We start from the raw sequence: 15,164 nt of genomic DNA, 5'->3' as shown, positions 1-15,164 counted from the left end.
CCGTACTCCACCTTCCTCCCAAGATCTTGGATCTAAGGGCCTGATCCCTGGACATTCTCAAGGAAAAAGAGAAGCTGAGACCACAGGGCACAGTCTGTTGTGCATTGGTGTGTTCCACCCACCATGGGCATCCAAGACACAGGTGTATTGTTCAGAGCTCCACTGCTGGGACCTGGTGTTAAGTCTTTCCCTGGGCTTCACGAAAAGAACAGAGCTGAGGACTGGAATGCAGGTCAAGGTGAAGGCAGATGAGATAACCTTGTGTGATGATGTGATTCCTGGTCCTGGCTGAGGTTTAGTGCCTTCCTGGGGTTATGTTCTTGAGACATCCATCTTCCTGCTTCTCCCAGTGAGTCCTTATTGTAAGCCTTTTTCTCTCACCTCATTCCCACATGCCAGTAAGGGTTAGGGACAGGGACTGGCTGGTTTGCAAGTTCAGCTCCTGAGTCTTACTTGGTATTGCTGTAACCTCGGTCTATTTAATCATGTGTCGCTTGACTGATCCCTATCTCCTTGGACCCCTTAAGATGTTGGTATTCTCAGCTTATCTTTCTTTCCAGCTTTCTTGAAAGAAATGCCTTTCATTCCCTCCTTAGATCTCAGTTAGAGGACACAAACTGCCTTCCCACTCTGTTCTGAAGTTTGATGTGGCCTTCAATTATTGAAATGACACAGGTTTCTTTTTTTACCTAGTTTTTAATTTTGTATGTTTTGCCTTGGGTGTTGGGTTCCTTGCTACTGGAATTACAGACAGTTGTCAGCCACTATGCTAATGCTGGCAATTGCACTGGGGTTCTATTCAAGAGCAGTCAGTGCTCTGAACCACTGAGCCATCTCTCGTGCCCCTTTACGTTCTTTTTAAAACTTACTTTTACTGTATGTGTACCCCCAACTCCCCTTTTTTTTCAACAAACTGTTCACTATTTTCACGTTGTGTCCACTTTGGTTGTTGATTGGAGTTATTTGGAAAATGTTCCTTTTCTTGGAAAGTCAGCTCTTGATTGTTCTAGAACCCTCCTCAGCTATTAGTCGCAAGTGGGAGAAGTAGACAGGGAAAACATGCCCAAGGTATAAACGAGGGCCTAGAAACAGAGTTGAGTTTCTTTCCCAGTTTGCAAAACATAACTCTGTTAGTTGTAATAAATTTGCGTACAGAAGAAAATATATCTATCAGCAAAATGTTAATAATGTTTTTGGGAAATCACTGCTGCCTGCTTTCGCTCAGTATTTGTGTACATGCTTGTTTATAAAAATTAAAAATAAGATTATATTGTCTAAACTGTGTTTTAACAGTTTCTACTCTGTAGAAGACATTTGAACATTGTGCCATGGCCCCTAGAGAGTTCCTTCAATGTCTCTGTCATATCCCACAGTGTGGATTCTGTAATCTTAAGAAATGTCCTGTCACTGCAGTCAAGTTTTATCATGGACATTAAGATAAACATACTCACACATACCTGTTTATTTACCCATACTTTCTCTAGTACAACTGGCTGAAACAGGATGTCCAAGTAAGTGTTTTTGAAATACCTTGCCCAATTTCCTACTACAAGTATTTTTCTTGTGTTTTATTGCCCAGTTAAGTGCCTTTTCCTACAAGTTTCAGGGCAGGGATGTTGTCTAAGGGTCATGAGGGAGTTGAGGTTAGATGACCAAGGGAAAGCAAGGGTGAAGAGAATATAGATAGATAATTTGAAAATTTCTGGAGATGGAAAGAATAAGATAAATGTGAGTCCCTTGTCCTTAGATGACCAAGGACAAGGTGAAACTATGCATTGGAAATACACCAAGATGCATCCAAATGTAACCCAAGGGATTGCATTCAGGCAGAGTCAGTGTCTGAACATAAGAACGCAGGCTTAAGGTGAGGGTTTCAGATGTTGGAGCCGTGAGCCCCTGGACTTCCTGAGGGCTCGCTCACCTCTCTGTGGTGATTGTTGGCTTCTGTTCCCTTGTTCATAGGTACACTTCTGTCTGTTATCTGCTGTTGATCCCATTCAAGTATCTAAGCTGAACACACAGCAATGCATATGTGCACATTCTCAACTTTCCAGCATCTATTATTCTGAAATCCATGGTCCTAAGAAGGTATAACTGGATATGAAACACTTCTCACCCTTAGTACAAGAATTTTCAATATTGTCAGTTTTTGTTGTTGTTTTGGGACAGGGTGTCACTATGTTCCTTGGCTGGCCTGGAACTTGCTAAGGAGGTCAGGCTGGCCGTGTACTTACAGAGACTCACCTGCCTCTGCCTCTTAAGTGCTGGGATGGGATGTGCTATATGTCTGGACAGTTAGGTAATTTTCAAGCTGAAAACCTAATGTAAAAATTATGTTCACAGATGCAAGCAGTGTTTGGGAACTATTACATAAATCAGTATTTAAACACTTTTCTAGTGGCATATTTCCCTTATAATTTTGTAGTACCAAATGCAATGAAGTTCTCTATGTAGATCGTTTTTCAAGTATGACAAATACACTTTGTTTTTCCTGGATGTACAATCCAAATGTTACCCACAGTATGAAAAGACTGGAGGCAGTGCCAGGAGCTGCTTCACCTGAAAGCATTCTAGGAACACCTCATACTCACCAACGATCCATGTGCCACACTCATTTCACATTTTTATAATTACTCACGTCATATAATTCAGCTGGTTTGATTCTTTTTTTCCTAGGCATTTATGCTCTCTGTCTGAAAATTCCTATTTTTATGGATTAAAATAAGCTTTAACATTTCTAAAAAAAATTATCTGTTTTTAAATTAGTTTTTAAATTAGCTAACAAAAAAGAACGGGTTTCATGATACAGTTTTCACAAACATGTCATTGTACTTTGCTCACATTGTCCACAAGCTCATACTTTATACCACAAGTAACTTGACGTTATTCAGGCTCAGCTCACATTCCACGTGTTCAGAAGGATCTTTTTGAACATCCATCAAGTAGAACCATATGGTGGCCACTCTAATATACTCACGGTATATACCAACTTCAGAACAATAACATTTGCTCTTTTGCTTGAGTGTGTATTTGTCTCAGGCCTTTTTGCTCGAGGGTATAGTCTGCAAAGGCAGAGGCTTTGCTTTGCTTAGAGTTATGGCTTTAAGGCTTAGAAGGGACTGGCACACAGCTTAGAGGAGCTGTTCTGACACACAACACAGACTATTCCTTCAGTCTACTCAAAGGGAGAGGGGAAAAGAACCATGCTTGTGTTTCTCTTTCTGGAGTCTAGACAGCTGAAGATTAAACTTCCTAAACTCCCCCAGAGCTCCTGTTCCACTCCTAGACTCACTTCAACCAAGGCGACTCGCCTCCTGAAGACATGGAAGACAGAAGACTTGAGGCAGAGGCTTTACCTGCTTTACCCATTCCCTCTGACAACTTAGGTTGTGTTTTTAATGAGAGAAGGGGTCTCAGCTCCACGGGGGTCAAAAGGCATAGCCTGGGGCATCCATCCTGCTTGGCAAGGGTAAAGGTGGATGTTAGGTGATGCTGGAGGCAGCAGCTGTACCAGTGGTTTCATCTTGACAGATTCTTTGCCAGGCCTTATCAAGGGTGGTGCTCCAACACTCCTCCCCAAAAGCTTATGGATGATATATCAGGTCTCAGCTCACATTCCACCTCTTCAGAAGGACCTTCATCTGAAGGTCTGGCATGCCAGCTTAGAAGAGGCATTATGGTTGATATTATCGGCTTTACAGGTTCTGGAGTTACCTAGGAGACAAGCCGCTGGGATACCTGTGAAGGATTATCTCAATTAGGTGAATTGAGGTAGAAGAGCCACTCTAAAAGTGGGCATCACAATTCCTTTGGCTCAGGTTCTGGACTGCAAGAAAAAGAGAATGGGAGCTGCCTATGAGCATTCACTGTTTCCTGCTTCCAGACTGTGATGCAAGGGATCAGAGATCAATTGCTTCGAGATCTTGACACCTGGACAACTCACCACAATTGACAGATCTTTTGAACTGTGAACTAAAAGAAACCCTTTCTCCTTTACGTTACTTTTGCCAGGGCATTTTATCACACAACAGGAAACATAACAAATACAGAAATTTGGTACCAATAAGTGGAGGTACTGCTGGGAAAAACCTGACCATACAGTTCTTGAGCTCTTGGAACTGGTTTGTTGGAAGAATACAGAGGATTTGGGCATTGAGCTATGAAATCCCTTGATTGACAGAAGAAGAGCTCAATGAGCCATTCTGCTGGGAGACCCAGCTCATGAGGTTTCACAGGGGAACACGGACTCTGTTAGTTTCTATCACTTTGGTAAAGACTGTGACCAAAAGCAACTCTGGAGGCAAAGGGTTCATTTATTTCATGTTATGGATTACAGTTCACCATGAAGGGAAGTTTAGGTAGAAATCAAGGCAGGGACCTGGAGGCAAAAAGCAAAGCAGAACCACGAGGGAACATTGCCGACTGACTTTGTGTCTATGGTTTGCTCAGCTGGTGTTCTCATAGAACCCTGGATCACCTGCCCAGGGTGGCACCACCCCCATTTATCTTGGGCATCCCATAAATCAACAATCAGTAAAATGCCCCCATAGATTTGCCTATAGACAATCTGATGTAGGGATCTTCCCAACTGAGGTTTCTTCTTCCAGATGACTACACAGCTTGTTTCATTTTGAAACAACAACAGTAACAACAACAACAACAACATAAACAACAACAACAACAACAACAGAAAAAACATCCAGTGCATACTCTATGGGAAGTGGGCTGGGTCCATGAATACAATCATACAGGAAAGAATCCACCTTCATTCTGCCAGTGTCCTGAGAACTGGAGTGAGGACTGAATTGAAAGTTGATGGATTAATCTGTTTGGTGGAGGAAATTTCAAGACAGGAGAGCATCCAGGCCATGGCAGGACCACTGTTAACAATTAGAGAGAGAGAGAGAGAGAGAAAGAGAGTGAGAGAGAGAGAGAGCAAAAAGTGAAGCAGAAGGTTATTAGAATGCTCTCAGATGTCTATCATTCCTCTAGATGGTTCCTTGGAAGGTGGGGTACAGATTCTGGTCCCATCAGTGAGCTATCCTTCCTGAAGTCAGGTCATAGGTGCCCATCACACCTCAGGGTGGTCCTACAGGAATCCATTTGTAAATGTTGGGCCCCTCCTCCAGGCAGTCCTCCAGCATGGTGCTTGGAATCCTTGTCTCTGTTCCCCTGCTGACTTTGGCTCTGACCAGGTTTCCAGTTCAATGAATTCTGTGTGATTCAGTGATTCTGACTCAGTTTCTCTCCCCTATTTAGAGGTTTTTCTGTTGACGTGTTTCTGCCTGTAGTCTTGTGACACTGAGTTTTCCAGGAGTATGACACATGGATCTGTGATGACAGAGCACCTGGCTGCTGCTCCTGTGAGGGAAGAGGTTTTTCCAGCATCAATTTTCTTTTTGCCGCTACCCTGCACAAGTCTCCCTGCTGTATATTTTCTCTTTAAATTGTGTGTGACTTAGAGTACTATACTGATTTTCTGAGGCTCTCTATCTTCATCATGGCTGCAGCCACCCTTTCTCATTGGGAGAGCTAACTCCTCATAGCTGCCAATCCCTCTGAGCCAAACTTGATCGCCCTGCCCTGTTTACTTTGTAAAATTTCCTGTGATACTAAACTGCAGATTATAAACTGCTCCCCACTACTTTTTATAGCTGTTATCCAGCTTTCCTTTGCTTATTCTTTGGGGATTCTAGCAGATCATACCTGCCTATTATCTTTGCCACCTTCCCTGATATATCATGATGGCATTACTGGAACATTGTGGTGCAGCGATGGAGCATTCAGTTGAGACTAATGTAATGTCACAGTAGAGCATTGACATGGTATCTGGAACTTCATCATGGCAGAAAAGCAGCATCACAAAGGCAATATTGGGCCTTGTGGTTTCACAGGGAAGATTTGATGGCACAATGCAGCAATGTTGAAGTAAAACTGAACAACGTGATGTCTTAGTGCAACATTGTGATATGATGGTGGAGATGTGAAGCCAAAATGTCCTACTGTGATGGCAAAGTTGACGATTGTTATGAAAAAGTGGAGCATTAAGCTATGATAATGGTTCTGAGATGTCACAATGCACGTTTGTAGTGGCATAATTGAGCACTTTCATATAAATATGAAGTAATGTGATGGCTCAATGAAAAATTGTGATGTCAATGTGGAACATCAATATGACATGATAGAGTGTGATATGACAAGGCAGCTTCATGTTGTCACAGTTGAGTATTGTGATGTCATAATGGAGGAGTCTGTGATGACAGAATGGAGAATTTTGATGGTACAATATAACATTTGATGGCCAGTCTGATGATTTCACTGTCACAATGGAGCACTGTAATGTTAGAGTGGAGCTGTGATGTCAGAATGCACCATGTGACGGCATAAATGAGTTCTGCCATATAAAGTGGAGAGTTATAATGTCACAATGGTCATTGTGACATAGCAGTAGAACCAGTGACATCACAGTGCAGCTCTATGGTGCTACATGGAGCACTGTTAGATGACAAAGGAGCTGTGATATCACAGTGAGCATTGTTATGTAAACGGCGGATTGTGGTGGCACAATGAAGGACTGTGAGGGCAGAATGTAGCATTGTGATGTTCACATTAGCTCTTTGAATCCGCAATGCACAACTGGGTTAATGAAATATTTTTTGATGACACCATAGAGCACTGTGATGATAAAAGTGAACATTGTGATACTATAGTTGAGCTGTGATATTAAAATGTACCTCTAGTGTCATGATTGATCATTATTATATAAAATGGAATATTTCTAGAGATAGATTATAGTTGAAGCTTCACCAGTCCCACGAGGCCCCCACAGTCCTGTGGCCTGCTTATAAAATAATCACTCAGAGGCTTAATATTATTTATAACTGCTTGGCCATTAGCTCAGGCTTAGTACTGACTACCTCTTTCATTTAAATTAATCCATATTCTTATCTATGTTTAGCCACGTGGTTTGGTACTTTTTCTCAGTTCTGCCTTGTCATCTTGCTTCCTTTGTGTCTGGCTGCTGACTCCTGACTCAGCCCTTCTCTTCCCTGAATTCTCTTTGTCTGAAAACCCCGCCTATACTTCCTGCCTGGCTACCGCCCAATCATTGTTTTATTTATCAACCTATCAGAGTAACACATATATTCACAGCATATAGAATGACATTCCACAGCAATTGAGTTTAGTTTTAATTATGTATATGTGTGTGTGTCTGTGTCAGCATAGGAGTGCAGTTACCTGTAGAGGGTCCCTTAGAGCTGGAGTTATAAGCAGTTTTAAATTATTTGATGTGGGTCCTGGGATCCACATTCAGTACCATGACATAGTGTATTACAGTGTTGTTACAGTCAAGTTGCAATATCAGAATGCACCATTGTGGTGTCCCAATGGGTCACTGCTATACAAAAATGGGAGCATTTTTGATGGAAGAGTGGCACACTGTGAGGACACACAGCTGAGCCATCTCAATGGCCCTTATTTTATAGTCTTAATATTAACTTATTGTTTTGACATACAATCATACATACCATGGGATACAGTATGGCATTTCAGGACCCATGTTTAATGCCCAAAGACCATATTAAGGTAACTGACATTCAGTAACCTCAAACATCTATCATTTAATTCTTAGGAGACTTTTTGTTACTGACTCCATCTACCTATACAACACAGTTTTTTTTTTTTTTCAGACTTATTATTTTGCCCTAGGCCAGTCTAGGTGATTCAATTAGTTGATGAATAATACTTTACAAGAAGTTCTTCTGATGGTTTACATTCCTGTAGTTTAGTGATTGATTTATGATTTTGTTTATTTGAGTCTTTTACTTGTTATTCTAGTTAAAGATGATCGATTTGTTTGTCTTTGTTTATCTTACCTTCCTTCTTATCTTACTATTCTTACTATCTGACTTTTGCTGGTCTTGCCTTCCCTGCCATGATAGACTGTGGTGTCTTGAACTGCAAGCTGAGATAGACCTTGCCATCTTCACGTGGCCGATTGCTGCTCAGGGAAGTAACACAACCCCAGTGTTGATTCCCACGGTGGCTGCATCAGCTTGCAGCCTCATCCGCAGCTCAGGATTCTTCCTTCCTGACAACTTTGACAGAATCTATCATCCTTCATTTTCTTGATGATAGCCATCCTGACTAAGGTGAGGTGGAATTTCAAAGCAATTTCAATTTGTATTTCCTTGATGGCTAAAGATGTTGGACATTTTCCAAGTACCCCTTGGCCATTTGTATTTTTTCTTTTGATAACTGTATCTCTATTAGTTCATTTATTGATTGGATAATTTTTTTGTATTTGGTTTTTGATACTCTTTATATATCTTAGATATCAATATTCCATGTGATATATAGTTGGCCATTTTACATAGGGGACTTGTGATAATTTCCTTTGTTGTGTTACTTTAATCTATTGCCCTCTCTCAATTCTTGGGATAATTCTCTATGCTATTGGAGCCCTTGTTAGAGTACTTGCCCATGCTTATATGTTGAAGTATTTTACCTATGTTCTTCCTAGCAGTTTCCAAGTTTTAGGTTGTACATTAAAGTCTCTGACCCCCTTTGGATTGATTTTAGTGTAGGGCAAAGAGATAGGCAGTGTTTGACATCTTCTCAAAAGTGAAACAGTCTGCATTTGAGGGCAATGCTTGCTTAGGTGATTCTTTGAGCAGTGATTCAATCACAGGAGAACGTTAAGTTGTTTTACCTTTTTATTTAAAGTATTTTATAATTACTATCTTTCAAAACTGTAGAGCAAGGTGTGTGTAATAGTGCAAGAACGTGATGTCCCACTAGAGGGAGCCACGCACCCACTTGCTTGTATCTAGACTCTGGATGTCATGCCTTGAGAATCTGAGCTCTTCTTACACACACATGTGGTAAGCCTCGGAGCTTGGCCCTTCTTTGTAGTTCCATGTGGACTCTGCACTGGAGCTGCTGTCACAGTGTAAGAGTTTTGAGTGGATTTACTAGGTCCCTGTGCAAACTGAGACCACAGAGTGTCACAAAGAGCACTGTGTTAACCCTGCTCACCAACTGTGTTGCTGGGTTTGGGACAAAGGAAAAGATGTTGCAAAGGGAGTGAGAATGAGAAACAGACACAGAGATGGAGAGAGGGAGGGAGACAGAGGCAGATAGGGCAGCTCTGGGCACCCCTCCTGTGGAGCATCTCCTTCATTTCACAGGGTTTTATAGTCCCTGTGAAAGTTGTCCAGGAATTCCCACCAGAGGCTCTGGAAGTGCTCAGTGATTTTCAAGTTTTATTTCATACAGAAAAGTGCAGAACATGAAATGGAACAAAGGGAGCAGTGACCTCAGGACAAGATCCCACACTGCTACCTTTCCAACTTGTGAAAAGGAATTAACGAAAAGCTTAGAGAAAGGTGTGGTGGTGCATGCCTTTAATCCCAGCACTCCAGAGGAAGAGACTGGTAGATCTCTGAGTTTGAGGCTAGCCTGGTCTAGAGAGCCTGTTCCAGGACAGCCAAGCTTAGGCAGTGAAGGAAACCACTGAAAACAGAAAGTTGGTGAAGATGTAGTTGAACAAGGGGGCCATGTTCTAGCCCAGTATGCATCAGAACTTGGCAGCTTTGACCACACAGTCTGGCTTTAAGGATAGAAGAAAGGGCCTATGGGATTTGCCTCCTCAGCTAAGGAAAGTTGATGATGCCAGGCATGTGTCATGGTGCCCTGAATGTAGAGGCCACAGTGTGAAGCTGTAAAGCTGAAGCCTGGATTGCCTTGGAGACCCCAAGATGTTAGAGATGCCAGAGCCATGGGACACCTGCTGAGGAAAGCTGCTAACAGGAAGTGGAACCAGCCCAAGAGAAAGAAGTTTCAGTCAACCAAGGTGAAAGGAGTTGGAAATCTGCAGAGTGTTTTGACATCAGCCATGGAGATTCAGCATTTGGTGTTTGCCCAGCTGTTTTTTGGCTTTTCTTAGTCCAGTATTTTCTCACTGTGCATCCTTCCTTACATTTTGGAATGGTAGTATATATCCTGTGCCATTATGTGTTGGAAGTATTTGATTTTGAATTTATTTGGTATTACAGTTAAGAAATTGCATGCATCTCAGAAGAGACTTTGAACTTTGGATTTTTAATCATTGTTAAGACTATGATAGACTATAGGACTATCTTAGTTTGGGTTTTTATTGCAGTAAAATGACGCCATGACCACTGCAACTCTTATAATGGGAACACTTAATTGAAGGGGCTCACTTACAGTTTCAGAGGTTCAGTCCATATCATCAAGATGGGGAACATGGTGGTGTGCAGGCAGACATGGGGCTGGAGCTGAGACTGCTACATCTTGAAGGCAACAGGAAGTTGACTGACAGTCACATTGAGGAAAGCTTGAGCCAATGAGACTCAAAGCTTGTCCTCACAATGACACACTTCCTCCACCAAGGCCACAGCTCCTAATAGTGCTACTTTGGGGACCATTTTCTATGGAAGATGTTCTCTTCTCTTATTTTATTTTAATTTTATGTGCATTGGTATTTTGCCTGTATGTATGTCTGTGTGATGGTGTCGGATCCCCTGGACCAGGACCTGGAGTTACAGACAGTTGTGAGCTGCCATGTGGATGCTGGGAATTGAACCCTGGTCCTCTGGAAAAACAGCCAGTGCTCTTATCCACTGAGCCATCTCTCCAGCCCTGAAGACCATTTTCTCTCCAACTACCACAGAGACTTTTGATGTTGGACTGACCGCATTTTTGTATTAGGATATGGCTTCAAGCCTTTGGGAGCCAGGGAATTGAAGGTAGTGGTTTGAAAGACAATGACCCCCAAAGGGAGTGACACTATGAGGAGGTGAGGCTTTGTTGGAGTGGGTGTGGCCTTGTTGGAGGAAGTGTGTCTCTGTGGGGGCACCTTTGTGGACTTATGTATACTCAAGCCACACCCAATGTCTCAGTTCACTTCCTGTTGCCTGTGCAAGATGTAGAACTCTCAGGTCTGTCTTCAGCACCATGCCTGTATGCACTTAGCCATACTCCCAGCTGCCATGATCTCTGCCATGATGACAGTGCACTGAACATCTGGATCTGTGTGCTGCCACCTCAATTAAAGGTATTCTTCTGTGAGAATTGCCATGGCCACTTCACAGCAATTGACACCTTAAGACAGTATGGGTGCATGAATATGAAAATATTTTTATGAAACCTAGTAACATATAAAGTGAATATTTTAAGAAGGGTGTTTGATCCATTATTTCCTCAGAATGAACAAGAAGGAGTTCCTGGCGTGGTACAGTACTCACTCAGTGATTTAGAAACTATGCTTTTGGGTCACCTGCTTAGAGAAGCTCTGATTTGTAGGTTTTTCCTTCTGTATAATGATTTACTATCTGTGAGGCACCATCGAGATTCACCAGTTCAGAGACATCAGTTCTCAAGTGTCTGACAAGCTCCTAAAGGGGAGCAGAGAGTTCAAAACCCTTAATGACCTGTATATTTTCAAGAATAGAGTTCAGACTTGCAGAGAATGGGGAAGTAGTTCTTCAGACTCTACAGGAAGAATATTAAGATCATATTCCCATGGAAATTTGTGTTTGAGTCACCCTCCATTTCTCTTTGGCCTCCTCCAGCATTCTGCAAGAGCGATCATTTTAAAAACAGTTATCAATGATCACAAAATGTCTCTGTATATGAGTAATTGCTGTATTAGGGTGAAACCCCTTATAATCTAGTTGGAGACATACAGGATTTAGTTAAGGAGGAATGATCCTACATAGTGAAAATATTTTAGACTGGATGGCTTGTACTAGCAGTAGTCAGAAGTATGCTCTTGGGGTTAGGTTTAATTAGGAGTCCACTATGGAAAACTAGGTAGGCTAGAATTTACTTGAGAGCATTTTCTCAAAGTGTGGGTCTCACTTTCAAGTAAGGACTGAGGTTGCTCTTAGAACTCAGCAAAAGTGATGTTCCATGTTTAGTGATACGGCAATTCCTCAATTTCAATGAAAGATGATAAAGAAATGAACAAAGGGATCGAGTAATGTCAGAGTGATATAATGGATACATAAGAGCATGAGATTCACTAAAATATTTGCCCCTTATGAGGCCCTACATCTACCCAGGATATGAGATTGAAGCTTTTCAGAAGGCACCAGAACCACCAAGATTCAGTGATGGAGGAGTTGTCATGGAGACCTTGGGAACTGACCTACTAGATGCCAGGTGACGTCTGTGTATAGAGGAACTCAGGCTCCATGACTACAATGATTAGCAAGGTCAATCAAAGAGGCACCCAAGGGTCCTTGAATGTTCAGTATTGAAGATATAAGATATAGTAGAACATGGCAGAGCATCCTTAATACTCATTCTAATCTCTCTATAAATTTTCATGCATACCTTTTCTTCGCTGTCTCTCAGCAGATTTCTATTCCTGCTAAGATTGCCTAAGAGTTCTTTTTTCTGAGTCTTTCTTTAGAAAGAGTCCAGAAAATGGCCAGGCAGTGGTGGCACATGGCCTTTAGTCCCAGCACTCAGAAGACAGAGCCAGGTGGGTCTCTGTGAGTTTGGGGCCAGCCTGGTCTACAGAGCGAGATCCAGGACAGGCACCAAAACTACACAGAGAAACCCTGTCTCGAAAAAAATCAAAACAAAGCAAAACAACAAAAACCAAACTTCCCCCCCCAAAACAACACCCCCCCCCCGAATCCAGATAATTCCATCACAAGTGTTTTTATTTCGTTATCAGAAAACAGTCAGGAATGTTCTTGGGTGTACTCATGAAACACAATGCTGTATAATAGGAAATGACTGTCCCAGATTTCTGTATCTTAAAAGAGATGTGTTTAAAAAATTGTTATTTGTGTGTATGTGTTGTCTATACTTGTGTGGGAGGGTGTGTGTTTTTTGAGTGTGTGTGTGTGTGTGTGTGTGTGTGTGTGTGTGTGTGTGTGTGTTCTTGTCAATCTTGAGGGTGTGGAGGCCAAATGTTGATATCTGGTGTTTTTCCTCAATGGCTTATCACCTTATTGTTTGAGACAGGATTTCTCACCGAACTTGTTGCTTACCTTTTAGGCCAATGACCAGTGAATATCTGGAATCAGCTTGTCTTTGACCCTTTCTTGAATGTTAGGGTAACTGGTGTAAGCCATCATGCCCAGCTAGTACAGAAGTGCTGGAAATCTGAACACAAGTTCAGATTTTCAAAGCCAACACTTTATCTACTGAGCCATCTCCTTAGATTGAGAGGCAATCTTTTTTAAATATTTAAGTTTTTTGTTTTTTGTTTTTTTGGAGAGAGGGTTTCTCCATGTAGTTTTGGTGCCTGTCCAGGATTTCTCTCTGTAGACCGGCCTGACCTTGAACTCACAGAGATCCTACTGGCTCTGTCTCCCAAGAGCTGCGATTAAAGGCGTGCACCATCACCGCCAGGCTCAGAGAGGCCAATCCAAAGAATTGTCAGAGTAAGAAACTCTAAATGGAATTGTTTAAAGCCCAAAGAAAAGTGATCTAGAAAGAATTTTCTGAAAGCATAGTAATCTCTTCTGAGAAAGAGGCAGCAATTTCTGACACAGCATATTTGCATTTTTGATGACTATCAATTGAGGAGTTAAAAAGAGATGATGATGAGATTAATACAGGTGTAGTCATTAGGCTGATCCTCCAATTTAGGACAAGCAATAGACTTTTAACTAGTTGTATTCCGTGTATCAGTCTACCAAGATAATTTTTCTGCCTCTTTCATTCTTTAAAGCTACATAGTAGAACATTCTTGAACTAGCTTGAAGCAGACTATGGACACCAGCTCACTCAAAGATTCCCTGAAAAATCACTTCAACAAAGAGGAGGCATAGCCTGAATGTCACCCAACACTTCCATTTATCGTGAGGCCACTAAAATGAATAAAGATGCACTATTTGTCTGACCACATCATTGAAAGCTTGTTTTACTTGCTTATTCCTTAGAGTGTAAATGAGCGGGTTCAGTAAAGGGGCAACTGAGGCACTGGGCACAGCCACACCCTTATCGACGGCAACTCCTTCTGTTGCTGAAGGCTTTATGTACATGAAGATGCAGCTTCCATAAGAGAGGGAGATGACAACCATGTGGGAGGAACATGTGGAAAAGGCCTTCTTCCTCTGCTGTGCAGAAGGGATCTTCAGAATGGTCCTGATGATGCAAGTGTAGGAGAGAATCACCAGCACCAGGGTCACTATCAAGGTCACAGCTGCTAAGAGAAAGTCAAAGAGCTCCAGCAGCCTTGTGTCCGAACAAGCTATTTCTATGAGGGGCCCATAGTCACAGCAATAATGATTGAGCACATTGGATGCACAGAAGTCCAGCTGACTGGTCATGATGATTGGGAGTAAGATGATTAGGAAGCCACTGAGCCAAGAGCAGAGGACCAGCAGGGTGCAGACCCTGTTGCTCATGATGGTGGTGTAGTGCAGGGGTTTGCAGATGGCCACATAGCGGTCATAGGACATGGCAGTCAGAAGGCAGAATTCAGTGGCTCCAAAGAAGATGGCAAAGAAGTACTGAGTGAAGCAGCCAGCAAAGCTGATGGTCTTAATTCCTGTAGAGATGCTGAAGAGCACTCGAAGAGTAAAAGTGGAAGTGAAGGAGATTTCTAGGAAGGAGAAGTTCCTGAGGAAGAAGTACATGGGTGTGTGGAGGTGGGAATCCAGCAGTGTGAGGATGATGATGGTGAGATTTCCCATAATACTGAGAATGTATGTGAGCAGGAGAAATAGGAAAACACAGATTTGAAGCTCTGGTGCATCTGTGAGTCCCAGCAGGATGAATTCAGTGAAAGTCTGATTTTTCATCACCCACTTTGATACCCTGTGAAGCTGAGAAAGAGAGAGATGGGTGATGAAGATGAACAGAGGTTAGCAGGATGGAGAGGAAGTCTCAGAGTTTTCCTGAAAGTTGATTTTGGGAAATCCATCTGGATCCAAACACCATGGTCTGCTGGTTTGAAACTTGCCCTTCACAAATCTCTCCTAAAATGTGCATCTTATGGTTTGGTTGAGAGCAGTGCCATGGGCACCTGGACTTTCCTGGGTGCAATCTTCTTCAATTTCCTTTTTATTCGTTATTCTTACTTCAAATCTCAGAGGATGTAGCAGCACCTCCCATCCTTTCCCAGCCTTAGTGTCTTTATGATCCACTCTATCGTTGCCATCTCCAACACATTC

The 15,164-nt window shown here is 42.2% G+C and overlaps 1 protein-coding gene across 1 annotated transcript; it reads right to left on the bottom strand.

Annotated features, from left to right (window-relative positions):
• Positions 1-13,856: 13,856 nt before the first annotated feature.
• Positions 13,857-14,792, bottom strand: LOC118575267 (olfactory receptor 6C4-like). The gene has a single exon (XM_036175887.1). It carries the CDS (start codon positions 14,790-14,792, stop codon positions 13,857-13,859), a length of 936 nt encoding a protein of 311 aa, XP_036031780.1.
• Between the last annotated feature and the right edge of the window lie 372 nt (positions 14,793-15,164).

This window comes from Onychomys torridus, unplaced genomic scaffold (genome assembly GCF_903995425.1).
Source record: "Onychomys torridus unplaced genomic scaffold, mOncTor1.1, whole genome shotgun sequence".
NCBI lineage: Eukaryota > Metazoa > Chordata > Mammalia > Rodentia > Cricetidae > Onychomys > Onychomys torridus.
The sequence above is the reverse complement of the archived record's forward strand: the minus strand, read 5'-3'. Positions and strand labels throughout refer to the sequence as shown.